This window comes from Synchiropus splendidus, chromosome 17 (genome assembly GCF_027744825.2).
Source record: "Synchiropus splendidus isolate RoL2022-P1 chromosome 17, RoL_Sspl_1.0, whole genome shotgun sequence".
NCBI lineage: Eukaryota > Metazoa > Chordata > Actinopteri > Syngnathiformes > Callionymidae > Synchiropus > Synchiropus splendidus.
In genome coordinates this window covers 18,491,903-18,518,093 of record NC_071350.1, presented here as the reverse complement: position 1 = coordinate 18,518,093, position 26,191 = coordinate 18,491,903, and the positions used below count along the sequence as shown (strand labels likewise).

The window sequence follows — 26,191 nt, the reverse complement described above, 5'->3', positions numbered from 1 at the left end:
CCGCAATGACACGTTGACTTTTTATCGAACAGTGCAGTGCTACAGAGGGTGTAACACAGACGGCTTTATTGACCAGACCATGTGACCAGTGGGTGGAGTCACACTGACGCAGGGTCAGCGCAACACTACAGGTGCAAACACGCCACGATAACCGACAATGCAGCTCTGAAGCAACGTTCTGGGGACGACGGAACACAAGGCATCATTCACTCTCTCTCTCTCTCACAAACACACACACGCACGCGGCTCTTTCCTCTGCGTGGAGTTGGGTCAGCAGGTTGACATAAGGCGGAGACTCCACTTGAGAACTGCCATGTTGGTACCGCTACATGTGTGGTGAAGGACCCCAGGCGAAGCCTTGTTTAGTAGGAACGGCAACAGTGCAGATCTCTCTCTCTCACACACACACTCACACAGACTCGCAGCGGCTGCGGCCGGCGGGACCTTCAGGCGCTGCTGAGGGCGTCCACCCCGGGCAGGACTTTACCTGGGAGACAGCGAGGACACGGCTTCAGTCAGCGGCAGGAGCAGGACGGTCGGCAGCGCCACCTGCCGGACACTCACCCTCCAGCAGCTCCAGACTGGCTCCGCCTCCTGTGCTCACGTGGCTGACCTTGTCCTCCGTGTTCCACTTGGCGCAGCACGTGGCGGTGTCGCCCCCACCTGGACAAAGAGGGAACCGCTGGATGAGACTGAAGCGGCCGGTCTGAAGCGGGCGGCGGGTGGCGACTCACCGATGATGGTGACACAGCCGGCTGCCGTCACTTCCACCACCTTGTCCATCAGGTTCTTCGTCCCTTTGGCGAAGTTGTCCCACTCGAACACGCCGACGGGTCCGTTCCACACGATCTGCTTGGCTCTGGCCACCGCCTCGGCGTACGCCTTGGAGCTCTCGGGTCCACAGTCCAAACCCTGCGGGTTGGCGGCGCCGGTCAGTCATCGGTCTTCTGACCACACGTGAGCTCCGCCCTCACCATCCAGCCCGCAGGGATTCCAGCGGCGACCGTGGCGGCGCCGGTGGCGGCCTTCTCGTCGAACTTGTCAGCGGTGACGAAGTCGACCGGCAGCGTGATCTTGACTCCGTTCTTCTGGGCTTTAGCCATCAGGTCCTTGACGATGCCGGCGCCTTCCTCGTCAAACAGAGAGGTGCCGATCTGAGGAGGGGAGGAGACGCACAAGGTCACACTACTCCTCCAAACATCTTCGGCGAGGCCCTGACTGAGTTGAGAAACTCTTGTGCAAAAGCTTTGTTTCAACAAACGTTGCTTCAGACCGTTATCGTGCTGCAGGAGGTCGCAGCAGGCAAACGACAAAGGAGGCAATGATTAACTCTGAGCTTTCAGTCTGGTGTTGCAGTGAGAACAAACAGTCTGCAGGAGAACTGTGGAGATACTGAGCTAATCTCTAGACCTGGTGAGGAGACGGGAGCACGTTTCACAAGAGCCTTTCTCTTCTTCTGAACAGGGCTGACTTCAGGAGCCACGCGCTCACCTCCATGTTGTTGAGGACCTTCAGGAAGGTGAAGGCCATCCCTCCGCCGATGATCATCTCGTCCACCTTGTCCAGCATGTTGTTGATCAGCTGGATCTTGTCCTTCACCTTCGCTCTGCGGCAGGAGTCCAGATAAGAATCAGGTAGAAGACGCCAGACTCTGCTCTGGTCTTCATCAGGCTCTCATCCACAGGTCACATGACCCTGTTGCACCAAACTACAGCCTCGTAACTGATTTAAACTCCATTTTGGTGAATAACTTTTTAGTTTTCTGAGTGGGAAACAGCCAAATGACCCATGTATTTGCAGCGGGCTTCAGAATACAGTGGCTACTACAGTACTTCTACTACAATACTACAAAGATACAGGAGAGAAGAGCATCATTCAGCGGTAATTGGACTCACACGTGAGAGAACTGTCATTTTAACATCAAGTTTTCCACTTAATATCTGATGTGCAAACCTTCAGAAGAGCGAATCTAAAGTGAAGGAACACAGATCTTCTGCCAGGTCGTGTCTATTGTCGTGTTATGGACCAGAGGTTTGGCTCAGTCCTGTAGTCCAGTCTCTGCTCAGCGGGACACTTGAGATGACGTAAGCAGCTCTCAGGCTCTGTTTCTGGAGGCATGCGTTGGAGCCTGGACTGAACTGAACCTCCCTGATACCACTCACTTCTCCTGAACCCTCTCAAGCTTGGACTGCTGTCGCACCGCACAGCAGGGGTCATGTGACCTGTCCAGCCTCTAAAAACCCTGAGACGGTCCTCACCCGCCCAGGATGGCCAGGAAGGGCCTCTGAGGTTTCTCCAGGGCCATGGCAAAGTAGTCCAGCTCCTTCTTCATCAGGAAACCAGCCGCCTTCTGAGGAAGATTCACTCCCACCATGGAGCTGAGGGAGGAAGAAGACGGTGAGGAGAGGTCGTGACCTCCTGAGCCGGAGTCGGGCGGTCTCACCTGTGGGCTCTGTGAGCGGTGCCGAAGGCGTCGTTGATGTAAACATCTCCCAGTTTGGACAGAGATGCCCTGAAGGAGTCCACCTGCTCCTGGGTGGCCTTGGTCTGAGGAGCAGAAGAAGAAGAAGAAGCAGAGAAGTGTGAACTTCTTGATCACGGAATGCAAACATGGCGAACTGCTCTCCCTCTCCACTTGAGGACCAGAGGTCACCGGGGTCATCCAAGTGCGTGCATGCTTCAGCCAGCAGCTGGTGTAGTCAGAACCTAAGTTTGTGAGGAGGTTCAGCAGGATGAATCAACGCTGACCATGGAACCACGCGCCATCACGTGACTGAATCACATGTGGCGACTCTCCTGTCAGAGCTCCAGCGTCACGAGAGCGTGCAGGGCAGAGCAGAAGCCAACTGGCAGGCAGCAGACCGAGCCAGCTGCTGCGACAGGAAAAGCACAGGCGGCCTTCAGCAGAAATGCCAGCGTGTGTGAAGCCTCTCCACCTCCCTCCTGCAGCTTCATATCAACTGAGCAGCCGAGTGCTAAGAGGTTGAATGGTCCAGGTTCAGGGGAGAACGACTCTGCGGTTTCAGCCGGCCACGACACAAGAGGGCGGAGTCAGGCTGCGGAGAGTCTGACCTTGTTTCCGGCAGCGTCCTTGCCCTTCCCTTCTTCAGCCACGTGGAAGCGGAGGTTCTCCAGGAGGATGACGGAGCCAGGAACAGGGTCAGCGCAGGCGGCCTCCACTTCAGCACCGACACAGTCCCTCAGGAAGGCCACGTCCCTGCAAAGGCCATGAGAAGAGTGACTCCTCCCGGTTGGGTTCTTCAGACCCGACACGCGAGCGGAGCTCAGCGCTCACCTATCCAGCAGAGCGCGCAGCTCGGCAGCGACCGGCTCCAGAGAGAACTTCTCCGGCATGAAGTTTCCGTCGGGGCGGCCCAGGTGGCTCATCAGCACCACAGACTTGGCGCCGTGGTCCAGGCAGTGCTGGATGCTGGGAACAGCCGCCTTGATTCTGCGCAGAGGCCAGTCACATGACTTCACACCTGACTTCACGCACAACACGTATCCAACGTTACCTCTGGTTGTTGGTGATGTGCTTGTCCTTCATTGGGACGTTGAAGTCCACCCTGAGAGAGAAGGAGACACCGCACTGAATTTTAAGTTCACACCTGCACAAACTGAAAGCTGGAGAGAGGAAACGCATCTGAATACTTCTGATCAGATACTTTTATTCTGATCAACTACAAGTGCTGCTACAGTAAATAACTGTGAGAATAAGTCGACATTACTCGACAGAAACATTTGATCTGGAGTGGACATTTCATTCTTAATTACAGGTGTCTGCACACCTTCCACAATCCAGGTGTGAGTGAAATGATGGACCCTGATGTCAATACGTGGCTCGCTTCTTCATCTGATCCAGCCGCTGCACTGCAGGAGAGAACGTGCCGCCTCCCTGGTCGTCCGTCCTCTTACATAACCGCACCCTCCCCTCTCTGAGCCAGGAGTGAGTTCGCTCACACATCCGACACCGAGGCACCGAGCCGTCCAGCGCTGGCACTCATCACTCAGCAGATCCGCCTCAACAATGGTAGTAACAAAGCAGAAGAGGGGAAACCGCAGCCATTTTGAAAAGAGAGAGCAGGAAGAATCTATTGCACTCAGTGACCAGAGCTGTGGATTCAGGGCTTGTGATTGTGGGATGCATTCTGGGGTACAGCAGCCACTTTTTACAGGAAACATTCTGAACTTCCATCAGAGAAAGTGTGGCCCCGAGAGCCACTACAACAGACCTGGGCCATATGAGGCCCGATGCCTGTATTTTCGTGGCCCTTTTGACTAAAACTATAACTAATATGACCGAATGTTTCTAATCTTTTTTTGTTCTCTCTCTCTTAGTCATCACCACCACTTCAGAAGTAAACAAAGCACGGACTTGTTTTAAGACTAACATTTTCTTCTTTTCATTGGCCATTTTGTGTTTTCCTTGTTCCTTTCTTGTTCCCTTTTTATCATGAACGTCTATAGTCCATAGTTGATTTATATTGATTTATATTCAAATGAAGTACATATAAAAATATTTCAATAGGTTTCCTGGCACACGTCTTAATACCCTTAATTACATTGAATCTTTTTAGGTTTAAAGTGTGTTTTTGGGATATTTTTCCGTCATGTTTTGCTGTCTTTCGTTTCATCAACTGTTACAGTTTCTAATGTGGCCCTTTAGGAAATTTAAATGCCTGCCTTTGCACTACAAGCAGGGACCGGATCCATAGGTTCAGTCCCTGAAATTCACCCCTACGAGCACTAAACCAATAACAGTGTGAAGCTTTTGCGGAGCACAGCAGGCCACAGCAGCAACTCACACCTGCATTCGAGAGTTCGAGAGATTCGAAGGTGCTGGAGGTGGAACCAGAGGAGCAGCTTCTTCAGAGCTGCTACACCCAGCTACTGAGTCCACATGCAACAGGTTCCTGTTTCCGCACCAGGCCCAGAAGTCTCTCCAGCAGTCCCTGTGCTTGACTCCACGCCACAGCACCATCTCTAAAAACATGCTGCGACAGGACTTGACTGGGAGGAGGCGCTGGGCTGAACAGATCAGCATTCATTCACAGACAAGCCTGACCTTTTATCAGCGGGCTGGGGGTCGCTGCTGCCCGTGAACCTTGTCCTGTGCCCTGCGTGCTCGGATCACCAGCGGCCCTCTGACATTTACACGGGGTGTCAAGTTCAGTTGCAGCGGCACTACTTTCGGGTTTGTCTTGGAGTTTAGACAACAAACTCACCGTGTAGTGCGTAGCAATGCTGGCGTGTTGTGCAAGACCAGCTACTGCGACAGATCACGACTTGAAGAAGGCACTTAAACTGATGCCAGAAATGGCCAGCGGCAGATTCACCGGGATGTGGTGAACTGTTGCATCCATGCAGAGTCCCCTCACTGGCACGTAACCACACATGGATGGACGGACCGGTTCACTCCCTGTCCTCCGGGCACTTTTACATGGCAACAGCGCGCGTGTTCGTCACGCAAACACCACCATTTCGAGGTGGATTTCGATGAATCCGCGACGTCAACTAAAAGGATGAGTCTGCAGAAGTGTTGTGCTAATCCCACACAGGACTAGCTTAAAGCGCTGCGCCACTTACCGCATAATAACACGCTTCCCCTTGACGTCCACCTTGTCCAGGGTGAGTTTGTTGGACAGAGACATTCTGGCGTGTTCCTCGGGGATTCTTGACGGATGCTTCCTGGCTGAATGTTCCTCTCCGCCTCCACGTCTGACGCCCGGCTGGTTAGCTCCCGAATGACAGCAGTGACCTTAGCGGAGCGCGCGCGGCGGCACGTAGCCCGCACTCCGCCGCTGATTGGCCGAAGAGCAAGGCGGCTGTGATTGGTCCAAAGAGCTGTCGTTTCTGTGACGTAGGTCACGCGACACTAATGCGGAAGAAAATGAATGAGTGTAGCCGAGAAATACGTTTAAGTATATGAACATTTACAGGATGAAACATTAAACTTCAATCACCCAACCCATAGAAAATGTAAACAATGACGTCAAAACAATAAACCATGCCTAAATCTAAATAATAAAAAAAATGAGGGAGGTAACTGTAATGTGGCAACAGAATATCTGCTTCACATTGACAGAAATCCAAATCAATGTCAGACAACCCAGTGAGAAAGTGAAAAAGGAGTTGACACTGTGTCTGACGCACCCTGACAATTTGGATTTTGGCCCTTCACTGACCGAGGTTGTTCGTGTGCGATTAAGCATCGCAGCAGCAGGAAAACAACACGAATCATATGGCGTTTAGTGTCTTTAAATATATATTTTAAAGACACTAAACTAAACTCAAGTTTGCATGTACAGCCCAGTCACCTGAAGGGAGAGTTTGTGTGACAGCAGCTGCAGATGAGTGAGATTTATTTACTTCACATGATTCAAAGCTAATATTCTTACTGTAAACAGTGCAGCTCTCAGTTCTTGGCTACAGGTCAAGTCAGCAGCGATGAATACAAATGACTATATACCTTTTTCCTCCTTCATGATGCATTTTTCACCAGGTGCAACTGATGCCCGGAGCAACTAATAGTCCAAAAAAATACTGTAGATCCTATATCTAACAAACAATATGAGGAACAGACAGAAAGACATCACTACATTTGAAATTAATTTATTTAGACAAAGGAACAGGTTGGAATAGAGAGACTGTCACTGTCTGAACACAGGCATCATCATCTTTCATCTGTACAGCGAATGAGGTCGGGCCCAGTGTGTGACAGTGGACATTTACTCCTCAGACTCTCTCCACTCTTTGGGCATGACCCTGCCGACGGGCGACATATTCCAGGTGATTCCAGTCTGAGTGAGCACCTGCACACAAGATGGTTATGACATTAGGAACTATTCATTCATTCAACTCGAGTTACGCTTTTCAATGGAAACTTAAATCAAATTCCTCGATGAGACTTTAAACATTTGCCACAAACATCTTGAGGCTTTTCTTAAGAAGAAGTGTAGAATTCACAGTGCAAGCTTTCAAAAATGCAAGTACTCACGTATCCCCACACAGTTGTGCAGAAGACGGCTCCACCGATGAGCAAGCCGGTGCCATACTTGGCGTGGAACTCATGTGCGGAGGAGGAACCGTGCCTCACCTGTCGCACGGCCTGACCTGAGTGCAAACAAGGAACCGCATTGAAATGTTTTGTTCCCACAGCAACCACAGGAAGCCTGGTTTATATCCAAGGACCCAATTCGATATTAACAAGAAAAATTCCCAGGGAAGTCACTGGCCGAGTGACGTGTCATGGTTCTGTCCTGTTCTGATCTTTAATACTGTAGAGCGTGCATCGCTGATAAAGACCTCTTCTATACTTCAACTTGGGACGATGATGGGAAGGAAAAGTTCATCATAATAGATGCCATTCAAGAGATGGTGTAGCGATGGGGACCTGTAACTGCCTTGAAACTCCATCCACGAAATCACACGTGACCTCAAACAAACGTTACACCACAGTTTAGACGTATTAACAATGAATATTAATGTACATTTAGAAAAGAAGTGTAGCGACCCGGATCACACGGAGAACAAAGTATTCACGGTCAAGCCGTTTCTTGTGTGAAGCTAGTTAAACAGGTGGTCTTATTTCGCCTGAAATGATGTGGCATGTTGCACTGTGACCTAGTCACACACACGAACCACATGTTCACATGAGCGGTTAAACCCGCAGCAAATAAACGCAAGGGTGTTTTCATTAGCTTGCTAGCTGCTAGCACGTTGACCGCGGCCATCGACCGAGGCTGACGGTGCAAATACCGCGAGAAAATAAAGGCAGAGCTGCATTATTGAAGACAAGTGCTTCGTTCAAAACAATTAAATTACCGGTAACGTTGACGGCAGCTTTGGCGAAGCGGTACATGTTGACAAGTCCGGTGTCTTCTGTTACCCTTGAACAGCGGAAGTAGCAAATATGGCCGTTCAATGGAAGGGAAATGACGACGAGCCAGCTCGAGCATGCGCGGTTTGACAGGAGAAAAAAACGTTTATAAAACAGAAACCGGTGCGATTCGAGACAAACACGCGGCTGCGCGAGGCTTCCCGACACATGGAATATAAGTCAGTATCAGAGTGTGGAGCGACAGTGCGGTCAATGATAAGACGCCATAGTTTCTCCCGTCGAGCACCAGTGTCAGGATGGCCGAGTGGTCTAAGGCGCCAGACTCAAGGATCACGTCCTTCCGAACAAACGGGTATTCTGGTCTCCGACTGGAGGCGTGGGTTCGAATCCCACTTCTGACACATCCTTTTCGCTTTCACACGGAAATCCTCTTTTCCGATCCCCCGAATCGTTTTGTGAAAGACGTCATTGCATGGCGACACCTGCCCGACTAGAGACACGGGTTCGAATCCCACCGCCGCCAGGAAGAACATTATAGTCATGGAAAAATCACCAGCAGAAGGGAACTAACACGGACAAACATATACAGCGACGAAACGTGTGTTTGTTCATATATATGTATAAGTTACACTGATTATACACTGTTCTTGTGGATCGGTCCCATCAGGGGTTGCCAGGTCTGTTCACCTGAAGCAGATCTGGATCACCCTCAACCTCACTCTTCTCCACGTCCCTCAGTTGGACTCTTGGACTGGCTCTTCTCCTCAGGAGGACCTCATCCTTGACTCTCCTCACTCTCACTCCTGACTCTTCACTCGCTTTCATTTCCACAAATGAACGACAACCTTCTTCATATCAAGTCTTTTTATTAAATGAAAAATATTTTCTGCATTAAAACCAACTGCAATATAAGATTTAGTGTCTGTATGTACATGCATACAAAATGTTTCCATGCTGACTCTTATGTAGCTGATGCAGAGATAAATGCAAGAGGGAACATCAGTAATGGACCTTACCAAAGTATATGAACACAAACACGTGAGGGACATCATCGTCTCAGATTCCGTTCCTCCAACATTCGGACTGATATAAACTAATAGAGTAAGGAAATGTCTCAGGAATTATTGCTCATCTGGTGAAATCTATTCAGTCTTTAAGCCTCAAAACGAGGAACTAGAAAGGTTTGCTTCGACGGATTAGCCAACCTCAGAGAACAGAAAGTGACACGGTTAAATGCTTTTATTTTGAAGGGGCAAGTCGGCCGCAGAGGTGTCCGAATTGGAAAAAAAGTATAGTGCTGATTTGCCTCTGGGGATAAGTTGGCAGTCACGGCTGAAACTGGTCCCCGTCTGCGCACGTCGGAGGGGAAGGGAATGACGAGTGCGAGCCGATCGATCGCTGCCACAGGAAGTGGAACCAAGGGATGTCGCTGGGAAAACATGTAGGAAGAACAGGGAACGGTTTGCGCCTCTCAGCAGAGACGTCAGGCAACGCTGGCTCCCTCTAGTTGTCCTTCTTGTCCTTGGCCTCCTCGTCGTCCGTGTACTCCGTCGGCTCCTCTCCGGGCTTCAGCAGCTTCCCGATGTAGTCGTACTTGGCTGTGGAGAGTGAACGCTGGACTCGGTTACTTAGCAACGCAACTAGTTCCATCAGAAGCAAGAGGACGGACACCGTTCACAGCAGACACCACGGTTTCTCCCGACAAAAACTGCCAATTTTTAAGTTAAAAAAATAGACTGACCTGTGGGGGGCGGGGCTACAGTCAGCAGAGAGTCAGAACTGTAGGGCTTTGTCTACAGTGGAAGTCTATTGAAAGCAGCCGGGCGGGTGAAAGCTAGCAACCGCTACGACAGTTCACCAGGAGCATTGACACGGCACATGAGGCCTCGCTCCTGTATTGTAGCGCGACACTTGACAGCGACTTTACACCAGTAGCTCTCAGCCCAAACATGTGTGAAACAGTGACGGCAGATTCGAAGACACGACTTGACACTGCAACTGAAACTCCACACTCTCAACTGTGATTGGACAGAGAGAAGTCACTCGCGGGAGCATCTTCTTCAAGGCTAGTGCTGTTTGTTGGCTTCCTGTTGCTACACAGGCATTTCACAAGGTGAGAATATGTGACGTTCATCCACAGCACCTCTTCACTTTTATTCCTTAAATAAACCCTTGACGCTCCTTTTAATTTCAAAAGACAAAAAAATATCTGAGTGACTGGAACCAGTCTGTGTCATGTCAAACTGCACCAAGGCTCAGCCCACTAACTGACACTCATTCCTCTGCTGGTCTGACAGGGCCTCTGAGTCCAGCTTGTCTGGGCAGGAACCCAAGAACATGGCGTCAGAAAGGAGCCGCACTCACTGTCGAACTGGGCCTCCCACTCGGACAGGCTGTCCTGCTGCATGGCGTTGAGGTCGGACAGGTCGTCGGGTTCATCTTTCAGAGCCTCCTTGTCCAGGTTGAAGGTGGCCAAACCTCTGGAAGCATCTCTGCCAGCAAACACTCCGTAGGGTCCGTCTGAGGGAAGCAAGGGTGGAGGTTGAGTTCAGGCTGGCTCTGCACGGCGGAGGCCACACAGTCAGAGCCTTCATGGTCCCTCACCGCAGGTTCGGATTATTATATTTGAATGATCTTCCCAAACAGGCGTCTCATGACTGAGTCGCTCTGATTTGACCCGAGGCGGCACCAGTGAGTGGGGGACAGGAAGACAGTTGTCGCCTGACGTCATGAAGCAAACAGTCGCCAGCTTATTCCAGAACCTTAGACTCGCAGTCCTGCAAGCCAAGGAGCCCAGGACTGATAAACTTTCACTCAGTGATCGAGCAACAATCCTGAGATAAATCAGCCTTTGAAGGCGTGTGTGTGTGCGCTCACTGATCTCAGTGAAAGGTCACTTGTTACAGAGTTGACAGAGATAAGGCAACGACCAGGAGCTCTTACTCCACACCATTTCACATGGCTCCTCGCTCTAGTCTCCATCTAAAATCTGAGGTTGAAAACGACAGAAAAATGGGGCTGGTGAAACAGCAAAAAAAAAAAAAAAACTTCAACGGTTCTGGTTAAAACAACGGTCCAATTAGAAATGTAAATGCAGTTCTCACATTACAACATTACAACAACCTGAAATGCTACAACCTGAATTCTAAATGAGTTATGTTAAAAGTTTATTTTCTTTGGTTCTTTGCTTCTCTGGTCTGATCGACAGTCCAACTCTGACCCAATAAGTTGAGGCCACGCACCCAATTCATGGCACCTGGAGGGTGGATTAGGGAAATCGCAGTAAAACCTGCAGGATGTTTGTTTCTCTGGCGACTGTTGCAAAAAGACCAGGGCAGGGTGGGTCATGTTTCTCAGGAGTGGCACCCAGTAAAGCTGGAATATGAAGGATTCTTCAGCAAAGATCGGATAAGACCCGGTTCAGCACAAAACAAACTCAAAGTGGATATAAGATCGACTGATGCAACAATATGGCTGATAAAATTCGAAATGATATAAACGTTTTTCTCTGGCAAAGAGCACTTTCTTGCATTGCTTGTTTGTAATAAATGTGTTATGATTTATATTTATGGTTTTTATGTTGTGTTCAAACCTGTATTTTATTTTAAATGCTTTGATTATAGACCCAATTTACCCGTGAATCTATTTTTTCTAATTCCCTTTCTACATCATGCACTGCACACTGAAGTTTGCAACGAGAAAGTCTTCCACATTCAACATCGGCAACTTTATTCGGATCTGTCACAGCAGCAAAAGTTTCCGCCAAACTTTTAGCACACTCGATTATAACTTTAAAACGGAATATATCATCTTTCTTTGCATTTAGAGGCGTAAACATAAGTTTTAAGTAGACAGCTGAAAAAGTTTGAGCGCTCATCATGTCAATAGACGATCTCTGTTTTCAAGGCTTCTGTTATGAAATAGGATCGTGCTTAACAGAAGAAGCTTCATGGTGATTCTGGCGGTTAAGTCGCCACAAAACAGGGTGGGAGTTTGGTGGCAGCTCACCTGGGCCGTAAAACTTCTTCCCCCGAGTCACGTCGAAGACCTTCCCGTTGACAGCCATGAGGATCCGGGGGTTCTCCACTCCATCGTAGGGCTTCAGCTCCGCCAGGGTGAAGTCTCTTTTCTTCAGTTTGGGCAGCGGCTCCTCAACCTCACCGAGGTCTGGCGGCCGGTCGCCGCGGAAGATTTTGTAGAGGAGAAACAGGCAGAGGCCGAGCAGGGTCAGGTTCAGAGGGGAGGTGAAAATCTCCTGGAATATTCCTCCAGCGCTGAGCTCGCTAGTGGACTCCGCTTCCGCCATGTTGGTTCGTCTGGGTCTGCGTTCGTCCGCAGGCGGAAGGACTTGAGTTCCGTCAACCAATCACAGGCGCGCAGTCTGTCACGGGGCTAGCCAGCCCTGACCAATCCGCTTCCAGAATGCAGGCAGCCCACTCAACAGCTCGCGTGCGTTGGATTTACTAATAAAAGTTTCTTGAAACAACACCACAAACACGTAACCAAAGCATCTCATTTGAAAATAAAGTGTATGGTTTTACTTTCACCGTCTTCTTTTACTGGGTGTTATTGTGATGTAGTTTCATTATAAAATGTAGGCGTTCATCTTCCCACCTCAAAACAATACACATATTTTAACCACACCTATATTTACTACAGTCCAAAAGACTTTTAAATATGCTTGTCATTAAGTGCGCTCGCTCATTTGTTCATCCAGGTTTAATTAATATTGTTTCAAGGTTTTGACTTCAAAGTTTCTCGACTTTCATCCTGTAATTTTAACACAGTAAATGTGCCCCTGATACTCACGCAAGAAGACTTTGTTAGGACTTAAAAACAAGGTGTTTCCGTCTAGTAGAGATAAAAAAAAATACATAGATCTGAGTGTTTAGTGAAGAGAGCAGTTGGCGTTCAGGGCGAAAGGGAAATGACTCTCCAGTAAAGTGTGTGACACATGGGACAGATGCAGTAAATGCAGCAACACTCAGGGAAATGACACACTAGACTTCAATATAGACATAGCAGCTGAGAGAGGACTGCGCTCTGGCTGGATAATGTCTGACATCCCTATCACAAACTGGGGAATAAAGTCTACCATACCATACCAATTTTATTATAAAGCACTTAAAAAGCAATGCAAAAAGTGCTGAACAGCAGTAAAATAAGGATAACGGACGTTAAAGACAATACATACATAAAGTTAAAACAGGGCGGATAGACGAAAAGAAAAAAAAGAGAAAAAGTCTGACAGTGAAAGTGGTTCATTGAGCACATACTAAATTTAAAATCGTTTCTCAACAATAAATACACAAATGTGGTTTAACAAACACAGATTTTACTCTGAATGGGCAAAAGACAAGAGATTAATGTATTTAATGCAGAATGTATTTATTTTTTATTTACCTGGTAACAGCCACCGTGACTTCCGGTAGGTGTCACATTCAAATCGGTCCCTTCAGAGATTAGTTCCTACAGAGATAAACAAAGCTCTCAGCTCCACACCCTTATTTATTTATGTGACTTCTTTGATTTGGTAATAACGCCATAAACCCGCGATGCTTCCTCTCTCCAATGTCAAAACGGCGCCCCGCGACGTGTCGTGATTTGGTTCCGTCGCGCAGCCGCGGACGCGAGCGCGCAGCCCGGCGGGCGGCTCCAGCAGGCTGGCCAGACATGACCAGCGCGTTTGCTTCTGGATGCTAAAGCAGGTTCTGTCGAAACGAGTTCCGGTAGTTGTTGCGATTCTCCATGGACGAACACAAACTCTGAAACAGAATTGTCGAATCAAGTGACCTGCCAGGTGAGTTGGGAGGATTTCATGCGAGGTTGGAGTCAGCTAATGTTGGGGCAGCTAAGCTACCAAAGAACCTTAAATCTAGCGCTCCGTATCGCTCAGATCTTTGAATGCGATCGAGGAAACCCACCCGTCAGATCATGAAAACGAACATTTACTTCGCCCGTGTAACGTGTAATTTGTGTCACAGAATGCCAGCACTCCAATCTTAGTGGATTTTAAATGTGTAATACTCTGGTTTGTACTCGGAGATTTGCCGGTTCACTGACTGCCATTTTAACGTGTGTGTTTCACTTCTGGTTTCAGTGGCTCATTGTCGGTGACGTGGTGAATGTTTGCCGAGTTCACATACTTGAAACGAATTCTTGGAATGTGTCCTTTTTTGTGTGAAAACCATGGCGTTTGGACCCCTCTCTCTCTTCCTAATGTGTTTCACTTGTTATATTTTGTCCAAGCCGTGTTATTTATCGCCCTGGTTTAAACGATTAATCACGTCAATAATGATCACGTGCTACGCACCAGTTGTGCAAGTGTTCCATGATGTGGTGTCCTCAGCTCTCAGAGGGTTCAGCGCTGATTTGAAACGTCCGATATGATCAGCTTCCTGTAATCACAGAAGCAGGAGAGGAAGTTCAAGCCGCTGCGCTAGGCTTCATGAGTTTGATCTGCTTCAGTGAGAAGTAGCAGGTTTGGAAACATTACCAATGAGCCCGTCCAGTGACCCTCCTCCGTCTTTGCTCCGGCACTCCAGCGAGGATGACTGCCATGCGTGTGGACGCCAAAGTGGTGATGCTGGGGAAGGAGAGCGTCGGCAAAACCAGCCTGGTAGAGCGATACGTTCATCACCGCTTCCTGGTGGGACCGTACCAAAATGTGAGTCCATATAAAAACACCTCCTGTTAGGACTGTTTTGCTAGACAAAGTTAAGCCTTGATGTGAGGATGAACACTTCCAAATAACTGGGTTTAAGTTTGGTTCAGAGTCCTGGTTCGAGTTAGCCAAAGTGATTTGGAAGGTTCGGTTCAGGGGGAGAGGCTGGGGAAAGGGTTATGGCCAGGAGAAACCTCCACCTTTTGTTATCGTGCACTTCCCCTTTTCTCTTCACTCACAAAGAAGCAGTTGAACATGGTGGTCACCAGAACTGGAACAGGTTAATTCCAGCTAAAGCGACTCACTGTTCTGTGTCGAGTGGAATCTGTTCCTCCTCATATACATTTCCCATCACCCTGCAGTCACATGACTCCCAGCTCAGTCTGATGTGGCGCTGCGTGATCGTGCTTCTGGCTCATTCCGCAGTCAAGCTCTTCTGTCTCCCTGCAGACGATCGGAGCGGCGTTTGTCGCCAAGCCCATCCAGGTGGGGGAGAAGGTGATCACGCTGGGGCTGTGGGTGAGTCTGTTACGTTACTCATGTTCATGCTCAGGAGACATTTCTGCATCAACACAGACGCGCCTGAAGGGCTCCGAGCTCTGTTCATCTGTTGTATATTTTGGCATCTCATTGAAGCCCATGTCAGCGGACTGCTTTCCTTTAAATGTAGCTGTGCTTGTCCTTCCGTGTAAAACACTATTATTCAGTCAAACACAATAACACACCTGTTCCACGCCTCATGTCCTCATCCCTCATGTCCTCATGAGAAGATACTGTTCTATCTTGACATTGGTCCTTCTTCCTGCCAGGACACAGCTGGGTCCGAGCGCTACGAAGCCATGAGCCGAATCTACTACAGAGGAGCGCGAGCTGCCATCGTCTGCTATGGTAAACAAGTCCTGAGTTAAAAACTCTGACCGTGAATGAGCAACTATCGATGCTCACTCCCAAGAGTCACACCTGAAACGATCACTTAACACAAATCTCTGGAGGAACTGTGTTTAATTCAGGGTGTGGTTTGAAGTTTAACTTGTTCTCGGCAACGTGTAAGTGGCTCATGACCAGCAGGGGGAGCCATAACATCTGAATGACCTTGGATATGTCTGAGGTTTGGTTCATGATTTTTCTCTGATGGACGTTTCAGACTTGACAGACAGCAGCAGCTTCCAGCGAGCTCGCTTCTGGGTCCAGGAGCTGCAGAACTGTGAAGAGGTGAGAGAACCGACGTGTGGAACGTGGTCTCCGCGGCCACATCTGTGTGTGAACTCAGTGAGCCAGTGTGGACTCTGTCCTCCAGCACTGTAAGATCTACCTGTGTGGGACCAAGAGCGACCTGATCGAAGCAGACCGGGGTCTCCGCCAGATCGACTACCACGACGCTCAAGACTTTGCTGAAGGTGACTGAAGTCCGGATGGTCGCATGACTTTGCTCTCACACTGAGGCTTCTGTCCTGCAGAGATCGGAGCCCAGCACTTCGAGACCTCCAGTAAAACTGCAAAGAACGTGGGTGAGTCATGTCGGGACGCACCTGGTCACTCACAGGAGTCGTGTGGACGAGTCCCAGCTGCCCGGGGGAACGGGCTCCCAGTCATTCTGAGTTGAACTAATCATTTGTTTGTTACAGACGAGTTGTTCCAGAAAGTAGCTGAAGACTACAACAGCGCTGCCTTCCAGTTCATGACTGGTGAGTCCTTCATGCTGAACAGTGAAACTTCCTGTTAGCTAGTTTATGCTTCACCATTTTTCCTCCAATATTTACATGTTTACAAATCTGTGTTCTCAGTTTCATTGAATTGTTCCCACAACGTAGCAATGCTTTCACATTTGAAAACATCTTTACAAATAACAATGGATGAGGAGAGGCAAGTTCTGTTGAAAGCAATTTTCCTGATCTAACAGGTTGATTATTTTGCTCCGTTTTGTGGCAACTCTTCAGTTAAAAGATGTAGCAAAGGGTTCCAGGTTCATTGTGAAGTGAGATGACTCCCGAGTGACTGTGACCTGTTTGCCTTCCTGCAGAGGAAACCGGCGTGGACTTGGGTCAGAAGAAGGACTCGTACTTCTACTCCTGTTGCCATAACAACTGACAGCGATCCTGGCGAAGGCTGGACGCACAAACACGGTCACTGGAAGCTTTTAAAAGACCTGTTGTCCTGCGCCACTACGAACTGAAGGTGGCGCTGTTTGGCGGCGATTCCCCCAGGGACGTCTCGCGACACCTTCTTGCTGGACTGCGCAGATGGCGCCCTCTGCTGCCTGTCATTGTTACGGGGTGATTTGTTTACAGTTTGTTCACCTGGATTATTTAAGCAAACGAATGAAAGTCGACTCCACAATACTCACCTGCATGATAATGAAGTGTGTTCGGGTTCCGTAGCTGCACGAACGGAACACGAACCTGCTCTCATCGACCTCTCAACTCCGCGTGTTACGGTTACGACGAATGTTCTCCGGTGTATCTGTGAATGTCGGACAGGAATTTCGCCGACTCAGGCTTGGAATTCCACTCCAGCTCACTATTTTATTGCCTTTTATTGAGTTGCTGCCGGACGACGGACCGGTCACCGCTCCCGTTCAGTCACCAAACCTATTTTTATATTTTGTTGGATTATCATTAAAGTTTTGTCTTGAAGTTGAAACGTGTCCATCTGTCTCTGACCTCTGACCCTGGGAGCTGGACGAAACTTCCTCATACAATCTGGTGCAAACAGAACGACCTAGCAGTGTAGAGCTGCGTCTTTCTCCACTCTGGCTCAGGAACACTTCAGGAAACTCGCGACCCTGGGCCGGCGCCGAACAAGCGGTTCACGCCACGAGAAAAGAGCCGGCAACCGTCAGGTATATTTGTATTCCGCTCCAACATGAAGGTGTCACAACAGACGTTATTTACACTGGAATGAAACACCTGTAAGAAAGTGGAACCCTCCGAGTCGGCACCAGCTGCCGGCAGAACCAACCGCACGGATGCAGGAGGAACACACACACACACGGGGCGAGGTCACGCACGGAAGCTGAACCATGAGGGGGGACGCGTGACCACGGGGGGGTGCTAACAAAAGCAATAGTATAAAAACTTTCTTCCCTCCACACACACACTTTTCAACATAAAATATTTACATTTAGATAAACTTCTTTGAGCTGCTGCAGCTACACACAAAAACATTTCCCTCTTTCACAATCAGAGTTTACAGACGACGAAGCCTTGGTTGTGTCAAGATACTAACTTCTCGAGTGACTTAGGGAAACATGTTGAAACTAGATGCAAGGCCACGCTAGGACCTCCTCCGTTTTGTGCTGACACAGCAGACGAGCAACACAAACGGAACGCAGCGCTTCAACCATTTGCCCGACGGCGGAAACAAAAAGCAAATTCCGTGATTTAAATAAGAGCTTTAGTGTGCATTTTTATACTTTTGTTTCGAAACTGCAACTCAAAAATGTTTCTGGCATCGCTAGCATTATGATTTCGACGAGCACCGGCGACTGGCAACAGTCTGATATTTAGCATCGATCCAGAATCATATTAGGTTTCAGGACAAACACAAGCCATCGCCATGGAAACATTCAAGTGAACATGAGCATCATCCTAGAACGGCACATGACTTATATAAGCTATGACGTGGAGAATAAATAATAAAACATAACGGCGGAGTTTCGTGACGCCTCAAACTGAAGTTGTCTCTGCTACATTAGAATATTTACATTTGACCGGTGTAACTTCAACATGTTCGTGTGACCTTTGAACCAGGAATTTAAAACTTTCATATATTTGTTTTATGTCCACTGTATGTACAATCTGAACTGTTTGTAGCAAAAAAAAAAAAAACAACAGATGGTTTAGTGTTTTGTATTTACATGATAAATTATGAGATAAATATTTGCCGTACTCTTCCTCCAATGATAAATAAGAGCTGAGATCATTCAGGTCTGGAGCGTGGAAGTGATGAACAAGTGCAGGTGAGCTGACATGGCGCGTAACACTGTTGGCAGGGACGGCAACAACCAGGGAAAGTGACACAGCGTGGCGCGTTTAAGTGCGGTTCAGAATGTTTCGGAGGGAAATATCAACTTGAATTTGTCATGTTAGTTGGTTATCGAATTTAAAAACAGCTTATATACTTTAAAACACATACAAAGAGACAGGATTTTTCACCTTTATAAGTCAATAAATATTGGAAAGTGCAACGTGAATATGAGTTAAATTGAAATGTCAAGTAATAAATAGTACAATTAAGGACACTTTTGAAGGGAGTAAAAAGATGACATTAAAATATGGTGCAAAAATGTCATTCCTACTTGAAGATAAATAAGATGATATGAATTAAAGAAAGGCAGGAAGGACACAAGGAAATGGCCTAAAAAGATGAGCGTTTTACAGGACACCACTGTCACAATTCTAACTCTGATTTAACGCCAGGTCAGCTCTGGTGACGGAGTGCTGCTGTTGCCGTCCGTGTGAACAGGTCTGCATCCCTCCGTGTGTAACAGTGTGTGTGTGTGCGTGTGTGTGTGTGTGTGAGACCACGTCACCTGCCAGCACCAGTGAGTTGCTCTCTCTCAACCTAACGGACTGATGATCAGTGAAGCAGTTTGTTTTCTCTACAGCAACAGTGTGATGTGTCACTCCTCCTCTTCATCGTCCTCCTCATCATCATCATCGTCATCTTTAAACTCAAAATATTCCAGCTCGTCGTCTGACTTGTCCTCTCCTTCGTCCTCCACCAGCTCGTCGTCCTCCTCCTCCTCCTCCTCAGCCAGCAGCTCCTCCTCCTCCTCCTCTTCCACGTCTCGCTCTTCCTCATAGGAGGAGATGGGTGAGTACTGGGGGAGGGCGAACATGTGGGGAGATGAGTCAGCCGGGGTGGAGACGGGAATGGTGATGGGGACGGGGATGGAAAAGGCTTCGGAAGCTCCATCAGGGATCTCCTGCGGCCGTTTGGGCGCAGCCACAAGGCTGGTGGAGGAGTCGGCGGGTGGGAGGACGGCCATGCCCAGACCGGAGGTCAAAGTCCTGGGCTCCGGCATGTACTCTCTGATCTCGCCTGGCTCCAGCGGGTCTGGGCCGCAGGGGTCGTGTTCATTGCAGCAGAGTTTACCGTCCAGCTTGGACACGAAGAGCAGCCCGTCGCGGTGCTTGGCGCAGGACGAACTCGGACACATCTCGCAGAACGCCGTGGCCTCTTTGCCGCAGATGTCGCACTGGTGCCACGGACACTCCCAGCGCCCTGGAGGGAGAGCGGACCTCAGAGTCGAAGGTAAATCACAGCAGCCAAACCTGGAGTGAAAGACCCACCTGCTGGCCTCCGGGTCAGGTTGAGGCAGTCGGCGTGGTACACTTTGGGGCATCCAGGTTTCTTGCAGGAAACCATCTGTCCGCCGTCGCCACAGCTGAAGCAGTCATCCTCCCGCTCCTTCGTCACCACAACCTTCTTCTTCCTCCTGCGGTTGCCTCCCCTTCGGAGTTTCCGGTTCTTGTCGTCGGGTGGTGGGTTGTTCTGGATCAGTGGACAACGCAAGTGTGAAGGTGGACTCAAACGGAACACCAGTGCAAAACGTTTGTGCAAGCAACAGTAGAAATGATGGAAATCTGCTAGCCAGTGAGTAGCAACAAGCTAACCCCACGTAGCAACAGTAGTGCAGCGAGTCCAGTCCTCTTGTTAGCCAGGATTGATATCAACTTCTCCCAGCTAACACTGGGATCTCAGCATGTTTGTAAGCAACAATTTTTTGCCTTTAGATGGAGGCGGGGCCACATGTCAAAGGCTGACAGGTCATCAGTCACACAGGCTTGATTTGCAATAGACCATACTTATTAACATCTGAACAGCGTTGATGACTCACCTTCGGTCTGACACCCAGGAAGCCACTGCAGTTGGAAGCCCCACATTTACAGACAGTTTTCCCGTTCCCCAAACACTCCAGGTTGTAGTTGAAGGTGAGTTCCGTTCCTGAAAACAAAGAATTCAACAGGTCCAAATGCAAGGAAGAAGCAGTTGCAGCTGGTGACCATCAGGTGGCGTGGCGTGACGAGTGAAGACATTAATAGGATTGGAAGTATGGAAGGATGGATTTCATGAAGAGGTCAGTTGGTTGGGTGGAGATGAGCATGAGGTCCTTCTCCTACCTGCAGGAACGTCCACCAGAGCGAACAGTCCCACCCGGGTGTCTCCGCTCACCGTCCACTTCTGCGTCTCACAGTTGGGTTGGCAACAGTGATTCATGAAGCGGGCCTCGTTCCCCTTGGGGCCTGCGTCGATGATCCGATCCTGAGGAAGAAGATGGAGGATGAGGAGGACTCTAGTGGAGGGAATGTGGCTGAAGAAAGTCACCTTGTCCAGCGTCAGCATGTAGAAGTTGCCGATGTCGTTCTCCTGAGCGTGTCTGATCCGGGCCCTGCACTCCTCCTCGTCGATCACCTCCCCAACATACTCGCTGACGAACTGGCCCTGCCCAGGAGGAAGCCGGGAGTTTGGCTCCAGCCCCTCAACACCGTGGGGGAATTTTTATTTACCTTTTTAATGTCATGGACGCAGCGTAGCCCCCATCCTCGAGACAGGGTCCGGAAGATTTCCACCTGGCTGTACTGGCGCAGGCTGAAGGCCTGATTCTGGCAGCGCTCGCCCGCCGGACACACCTGCAGCAGCACACGGGTCACTCAGACCCTGGCCGGACATCACGGTCCCGGGCGCCACACCAGACTCAACCGGACCTACCTGCGGGTGACACTCGTACAGCAGCATGCGGTTGATGCACTCCGAGTCCATCCCACACGGGTTTTCGTCTGACGCTTTGCAGTTACAGCGCGGGATCTCAGACAGGTCGGCGGTGATGATCTGGACCTTCCCAATCGGTCGGTTCACCTGACAGACATCACACACACACAAGTCCAAATAGGTCCTTCTTGAGGGTCGCCGCCTCCCCTCTCACTGACCTTAATGTGTTTGTAGGGTGGGGGTTTCCTGTCGTTCTTTCTGTCCTCCTGAAGTTGCCGTAGCTCTTTCTCTGCTTGGAGCTCACGGAACCGAATAGCTGCTTCCTCCAAAGCTGAGGAGAAAGTATCACTTCAGGTCCGGTCTCATTTACGTCACACAGAATCCCGGGGTCAGTCGGTACCTTTCCTGTAGATGGCGTCGACCCCTTTGCCCATCTTCTCCCTGCTGTTGGCGTCCACGTCCATATAGGGAAAGACTCGGGCCTGGTACGTCCACAGGTAGTCGTTGGAACCGAAGAAGTGGACAGGAAACTCTCCGACATCGTGCCGCATCCTCTGGATGTTCTCTGGAATGGACTTGGGGTGACTGACTTCCGCTGGCCACCACCTGCCAAGATCATTCATCAAGATTTGAAAAGTGAGGGTGAGTTGGCGCTTATCCGAAGAACACACGAAATGACGCGATAACTGACGGACTGACACCAGATCAATCCTTGAATTCATGTCTGAGGTGTAGTAAGACTTCCGACCACTAGATGGCAGCAAACACTCAGCCATGCGACTCCCCTGCTGCTGTTGCTCGACGTAGATAACAGCTCTAAGCCTTGCTTGTTAGCTTCTATGCTAACCAAGGGTCAAGCTGCAGCCAGTAGAGGTGCAGAACGTGTTCGGGCGATGACGTCACGTCCGGCAATCGCCATCGGATTTTGAAAAACTTTGTAAGTCGATGAAACTTCAAATGAAGGATTCAGTGACCCTTCCAACCACAAACACTTTTAACAAAAGGCAATCTTTTTAATCCTTTGTACGAGTGTAGTCAGACCAAGAAGTAAGGCCACACTCATTACATAAGTGTGAAAACCGAGATCATTGATGCATTTTTTGAATTGATGTATGTTCTACAGAGGCCTGGAAGTGACATGCATGTAATAAATTTTTTTGGATGTGACATGCATGACTTTATTTTTTTTTATCCCGAGATAAAAATGATCTTGAGAAAAAAATAAAGTCATGCATGCCACGTATGGTATTATTTTGAGTAGAAACCACTTGATCAGAGTGTTAAAAGCGCACAGACTTAGCTGTCGGCAATATTCTGACTTGCAGACAGCGAATGACAACGTTGACGAACAGTTACGAAGCCATGGGAGACACAATGGTTGCAGGAAGTAATCGTTTCTTGAGATAAAAATTATCTTGAGATACCAATTACCACGAGATAACAGTTATCCCGAGATAAGTGTTATCTTGGGCTAAAAAAAATAAAGTCATGCATGTGACATCCAAAAAAATAAACACACGCATGTCACTTCCAGGGCTCTGTAATGTTCTGTGTGGCACAGCCGATTCAATAACCTGCACATTATCCAATCACAACGCGTTGGTCATCAGATCCAGGAAGTTGAACATATGATGGCAAACAACCAGGCTAGCAACAGCAAACTGTACTTTTTCTTATCCACACAATTTAAGTTGTCAGCTTTATGTGCCTTTACTTCAGTTTAAAAATACAATAATAAAACAAGATACATCATATCATATCGCCTGATTCCAAAAACCCTGCTTGTCCTCTGACCTGTAGCGTCCGACCTTCACCCACAGGATATCCTTCACCCGAGGCCTTTTCCCAGCTTTGCAGTCGTTGCAGTACCAGCTGCCTTTCGGCATCTCGATGTTCAAACACTCGCGGTGAAAGGCTGCAGGGCAGGATTCGCAGCAGAGCAGGCTGCCCCCTGCAGGTAGAACCATGTAGGTGCTATGACTCATCGATCCCAAAACGATACGCCATGCCAAATGAGTGAGAGAACTGATCCGCTCTGGGACTCGTACCTTCAGTGCAGACGAAGCACCAGCTGACGTTGACGTGCTCGTGGTTCTTGACACCGCGTCGCGGGGCAAAGTGATTTGGACATATCATGCTGTTGTTGGACAGGATGACACTGCCAGCAGCCATGCAGAGATCCGATGCGTGGTACGCTACAGGACAGCGGACACAGCGCACCAAGCGACCTGGACATTCCCGGCATAAACAAGGAGGGAGTGAGCCGACTGCAGTTAGCACACAGCAGGGAGAGTGGCGTTCACCTTTCGTCATGGCGGCGCTGTTGGGGTTGGTGATGAAGCAGGACAGGCAGACGTGGATGGAGCAGCGGAAGCCGCGGTTGACCGGCGCTGTGGGGGCGAAGCTGGCGATACATTCTCCGTGGTAAAACTTCCCACAGACAGGAATCATGCAGCGGCGGACGTCTTCGCCACGCTTCTTACACACAAAGCAGGTGTGTATCCCTGCAGGACAGGAAATCATCTTCCCAACTGGACATTAAGACAGAAGAGCACCAGGCTTTGTGGGAACTCACCCGATTTACATTCTGGACAGACAAACTTCCCTTTCGGAGCCTCGGCCAGAGAGATGCATGGCAGGTGGAAGGCCCCGCAGCACTGGCCCTCACACAGCAGCAGCTCGCCGGTCTTCTCACACACCTGCCACAGATCACGACGTGCATGAGCCGCTTTATTTGGTTTGAACAACTGCCCACGTACCAAAAGTGAATTGTCATTTCAGATGAAAGCATTTTGAAAACTACTTTAGCGTGTTTTTCTCGACACCGAGGGTCAGCATGTCTTCCACTGCATGTTCTGCATATGATCATGACAGTGATCACACTAATGAACCTGAAGAATTTAAGATCCGTTATCTGGTTTCCTCACTTGACATATGTTCTCCTTCATGGACGCCGGGCCGCCTCTGTCCCCTATTATCCTCCGGGTCGATGAAAGCGCTTCATCACACAGAAACAACTCGTCCTTGATGAAGGAGAAGCTCTGGTCCAAGGTTGATGTTTCACTCTGTCGAGATACAAGCTGTTTTTAACATCAAGTACTACTGCAAATACTAAAACACTAGAACAAATTAGGCTACATCTTCCTGTTTCTGCTGCTGGAACTAGCCTGCATCTCATTCCTCACTGCCAAACTGTGTTCATTATCAGTGTTCTCATCTGACCTGCCCAACTATTGCAACAAACATTGGCTCTGCGCTCACTTTGTGAATTCACCTTTAACTCCCTCCTCATGGCCTCAAACACAGAATTTAAGAAGTCAATTTCACTCCGGCATCAATTATTTAGGCTAAAAGTATGTAAAGAAGCTGTAACTACCTCCGACTCCACTGAGTCCCTCTTCACCTCCTGGTCCTCCATGTCATTTGTTGGCGCCTCAACATCTGATGTTGACTCTTCCACTCCGAATTCTGGAGTAGCTGACACTGCAGGGGAGTCGGTTGGCTCCATTTGGGTGGTGGAAGCCGGGGCAACGTTGGACAGGTCAGGGGTCTCCGAGTGAGACGTTGCTACGGTCAGCAGTCGACTTTTCGATTTTGAAGAGGGCAGACCTGAATCTGGGGGAAAAAAAGAGGCTTAAATCTCTAACTCTGGGAAGACTTTGTTCATCACCGCCACAATTCATACACAACGGGGCGGATACAAGTAGTAGCAAAGCATCATTATAAATTGTTTTCAATATCTCAAAATGCACGTGTAATACATACTTGAAATCTTGGAATTTCAACACAATCGACAAAGAAATCTTGCTCACGAACCTGAATCTGTGATGAGATGTGAACTGATCCTCAAAGGTTTAACCTGTAAAACACCAATATTTGGTTGGAAATCGTGAAAAGAACAGAAGTCAGACCAATGCTTCCATGCACTGAGATGCTAGGGGCGTGTCTGCTGAGCAGAGCAACACTACATCACACTCAGGTGCCCCATGCGGCGAGCGAGACATGGTCAAGATCAAATGGACTTGTCAGGTTGCTAACAGGTCTATGACGTCGGGGTCCTCTCAAGAGCTTCCTCGGGGTAGAAGCATTGCTTTCAGTTTCACATATTTCACTCATAGCATTTATTGTTTTTGGACTGTTGGGGTGGGAAAACCATGTAACACAGGCTATAGCAGGCAGTGGTTGGTGATCAAAGTTGTACCTTCTTTCTCGGGGTCGGAGGGGCCTCGGCTTCAAGACAGTACTCCAGAATCTTCTGAGTCGGCTTTCTTTTGCGCTTCTTCTCCAGTTGTGGAAGACTTCCTGTGAACGAAGCCGCGGCATTGAGCGTCGAATGATGACCGAGACTGACCATGAATATGTTTTCATAGAGAACAGGGAAGGATTGGTGAAGCAAAGGATCATTCAGCACCAGTTCAGATATTACAGCTTGGGATTATCATCCTTCATGATTAAATGAAACCTGACCATGCTGCGTGTATTCTTGACTGCAGGCAGCAGGAGGTGGTTTACTCACTGGTGTCTTTGACAGGAACGTCTGCCAGTGTTGGTTCAGCTTCGGGTGGAGGCGTCAGCGTGTCGATGGAAAGCACAGGGCTCTCTTGGGTCAAAGGACCTTCCAGTCTGGGGATTTGCATTGCTGTGGATGATGTTGCCGAGTTTTCTTCAGGGGGTGGAGTCTGTATTTCTGGAGGTAAACTCAGAGATTCTTCGCCATTCTTCTCTAGTGCCTCAGGTTTGGACACGGCGGGGACGGGAGGAGGATAGTCCTGAGAGAATCAGTGGCTCAAGTTAGTTTCATGCACGGTGGGAGACACACATTATTCTCACCTTCTCGAGCAGCTCCACAGGCTTCTTGCTTTTCTTCTTCGAGGTGAAGATCTGCTCGTACTCCTCTGAGCACTCCAGGAGTCTCTTGCTGGGTTTTCTTATTCTTTTATGGGCTAGAGTGAGTTCAGGAAATACATTTGGTT

At 49.0% G+C, this 26,191-nt stretch overlaps 5 protein-coding genes and 1 non-coding gene across 11 annotated transcripts in view; 2 read left to right on the top strand and 4 right to left on the bottom strand.

The window, feature by feature from the left end:
* Nucleotides 1–18: 18 nt before the first annotated feature.
* pgk1 (phosphoglycerate kinase 1) lies at nt 19–5,763 on the bottom strand. The gene is made up of 11 exons (XM_053847719.1): nt 5,587–5,763; nt 3,516–3,566; nt 3,296–3,451; nt 3,073–3,217; nt 2,444–2,547; nt 2,259–2,378; nt 1,492–1,606; nt 975–1,154; nt 735–912; nt 565–663; nt 19–487 (listed from the first exon to the last, which is right to left on the bottom strand). Exons 1-11 carry the CDS (start codon nt 5,649–5,651, stop codon nt 447–449), a joined length of 1,254 nt encoding a protein of 417 aa, XP_053703694.1. The 5' UTR covers nt 5,652–5,763; the 3' UTR covers nt 19–446.
* Nucleotides 5,764–6,596: 833 nt separating this feature from the next.
* Nucleotides 6,597–7,989, bottom strand: LOC128748751 (cytochrome c oxidase subunit 7B, mitochondrial). The gene is made up of 3 exons (XM_053847714.1): nt 7,825–7,989; nt 6,998–7,113; nt 6,597–6,812 (listed from the first exon to the last, which is right to left on the bottom strand). Exons 1-3 carry the CDS (start codon nt 7,859–7,861, stop codon nt 6,729–6,731), a joined length of 237 nt encoding a protein of 78 aa, XP_053703689.1. The 5' UTR covers nt 7,862–7,989; the 3' UTR covers nt 6,597–6,728.
* Nucleotides 7,990–8,130: 141 nt separating this feature from the next.
* On the top strand, nt 8,131–8,241 carry trnal-caa (transfer RNA leucine (anticodon CAA)). The gene is made up of 2 exons: nt 8,131–8,168; nt 8,196–8,241. It is a non-coding gene; the product is annotated as a tRNA-Leu (tRNA).
* Nucleotides 8,242–8,695: 454 nt separating this feature from the next.
* On the bottom strand, nt 8,696–12,417 carry pgrmc1 (progesterone receptor membrane component 1). The gene is made up of 3 exons (XM_053847358.1): nt 11,849–12,417; nt 10,205–10,360; nt 8,696–9,438 (listed from the first exon to the last, which is right to left on the bottom strand). The coding sequence occupies exons 1-3, from the start codon at nt 12,144–12,146 to the stop codon at nt 9,344–9,346; spliced, it is 549 nt and encodes a 182-aa protein (XP_053703333.1). The 5' UTR covers nt 12,147–12,417; the 3' UTR covers nt 8,696–9,343.
* A 321-nt stretch (nt 12,418–12,738) lies between these two features.
* Nucleotides 12,739–17,153, top strand: rab24 (RAB24, member RAS oncogene family). 2 transcript variants are annotated; one of them, XM_053848132.1, is made up of 9 exons: nt 12,739–12,783; nt 14,386–14,507; nt 14,955–15,023; nt 15,314–15,392; nt 15,649–15,716; nt 15,802–15,901; nt 15,962–16,012; nt 16,130–16,189; nt 16,525–17,153. In XM_053848132.1, exons 2-9 carry the CDS (start codon nt 14,391–14,393, stop codon nt 16,590–16,592), a joined length of 612 nt encoding a protein of 203 aa, XP_053704107.1. In that variant the 5' UTR covers nt 12,739–12,783; nt 14,386–14,390; the 3' UTR covers nt 16,593–17,153. The 2 variants fall into 2 exon arrangements, with proteins under 2 accessions (XP_053704107.1, XP_053704106.1); XM_053848131.1 differs by lacking the exon at nt 12,739–12,783 and adding an exon at nt 12,806–13,640 and having other exon boundaries at nt 16,525–17,152.
* Nucleotides 16,762–26,191, bottom strand: part of nsd1b (nuclear receptor binding SET domain protein 1b) — an 81,458-nt gene continuing 72,028 nt past the window's right edge. For all 5 annotated transcript variants that reach the window (XM_053848127.1, XM_053848129.1, XM_053848128.1 and 2 more), the window contains 19 exons: nt 26,049–26,161; nt 25,735–25,987; nt 25,420–25,520; nt 25,035–25,077; nt 24,595–24,833; nt 24,146–24,283; nt 23,794–23,917; nt 23,522–23,722; nt 23,267–23,446; nt 23,013–23,169; nt 21,619–21,824; nt 21,437–21,549; nt 21,219–21,365; nt 21,017–21,139; nt 20,835–20,951; nt 20,630–20,771; nt 20,347–20,453; nt 19,799–20,000; nt 16,762–19,730 (listed from right to left, as the gene is read on the bottom strand). In XM_053848127.1, coding sequence (XP_053704102.1) covers nt 19,126–19,730; nt 19,799–20,000; nt 20,347–20,453; nt 20,630–20,771; nt 20,835–20,951; nt 21,017–21,139; nt 21,219–21,365; nt 21,437–21,549; nt 21,619–21,824; nt 23,013–23,169; nt 23,267–23,446; nt 23,522–23,722; nt 23,794–23,917; nt 24,146–24,283; nt 24,595–24,833; nt 25,035–25,077; nt 25,420–25,520; nt 25,735–25,987; nt 26,049–26,161 — 3,311 coding nt within the window. In that variant the 3' untranslated portion in view covers nt 16,762–19,125. The remainder of the gene's footprint in view (nt 19,731–19,798; nt 20,001–20,346; nt 20,454–20,629; nt 20,772–20,834; nt 20,952–21,016; nt 21,140–21,218; nt 21,366–21,436; nt 21,550–21,618; nt 21,825–23,012; nt 23,170–23,266; nt 23,447–23,521; nt 23,723–23,793; nt 23,918–24,145; nt 24,284–24,594; nt 24,834–25,034; nt 25,078–25,419; nt 25,521–25,734; nt 25,988–26,048; nt 26,162–26,191) is intronic.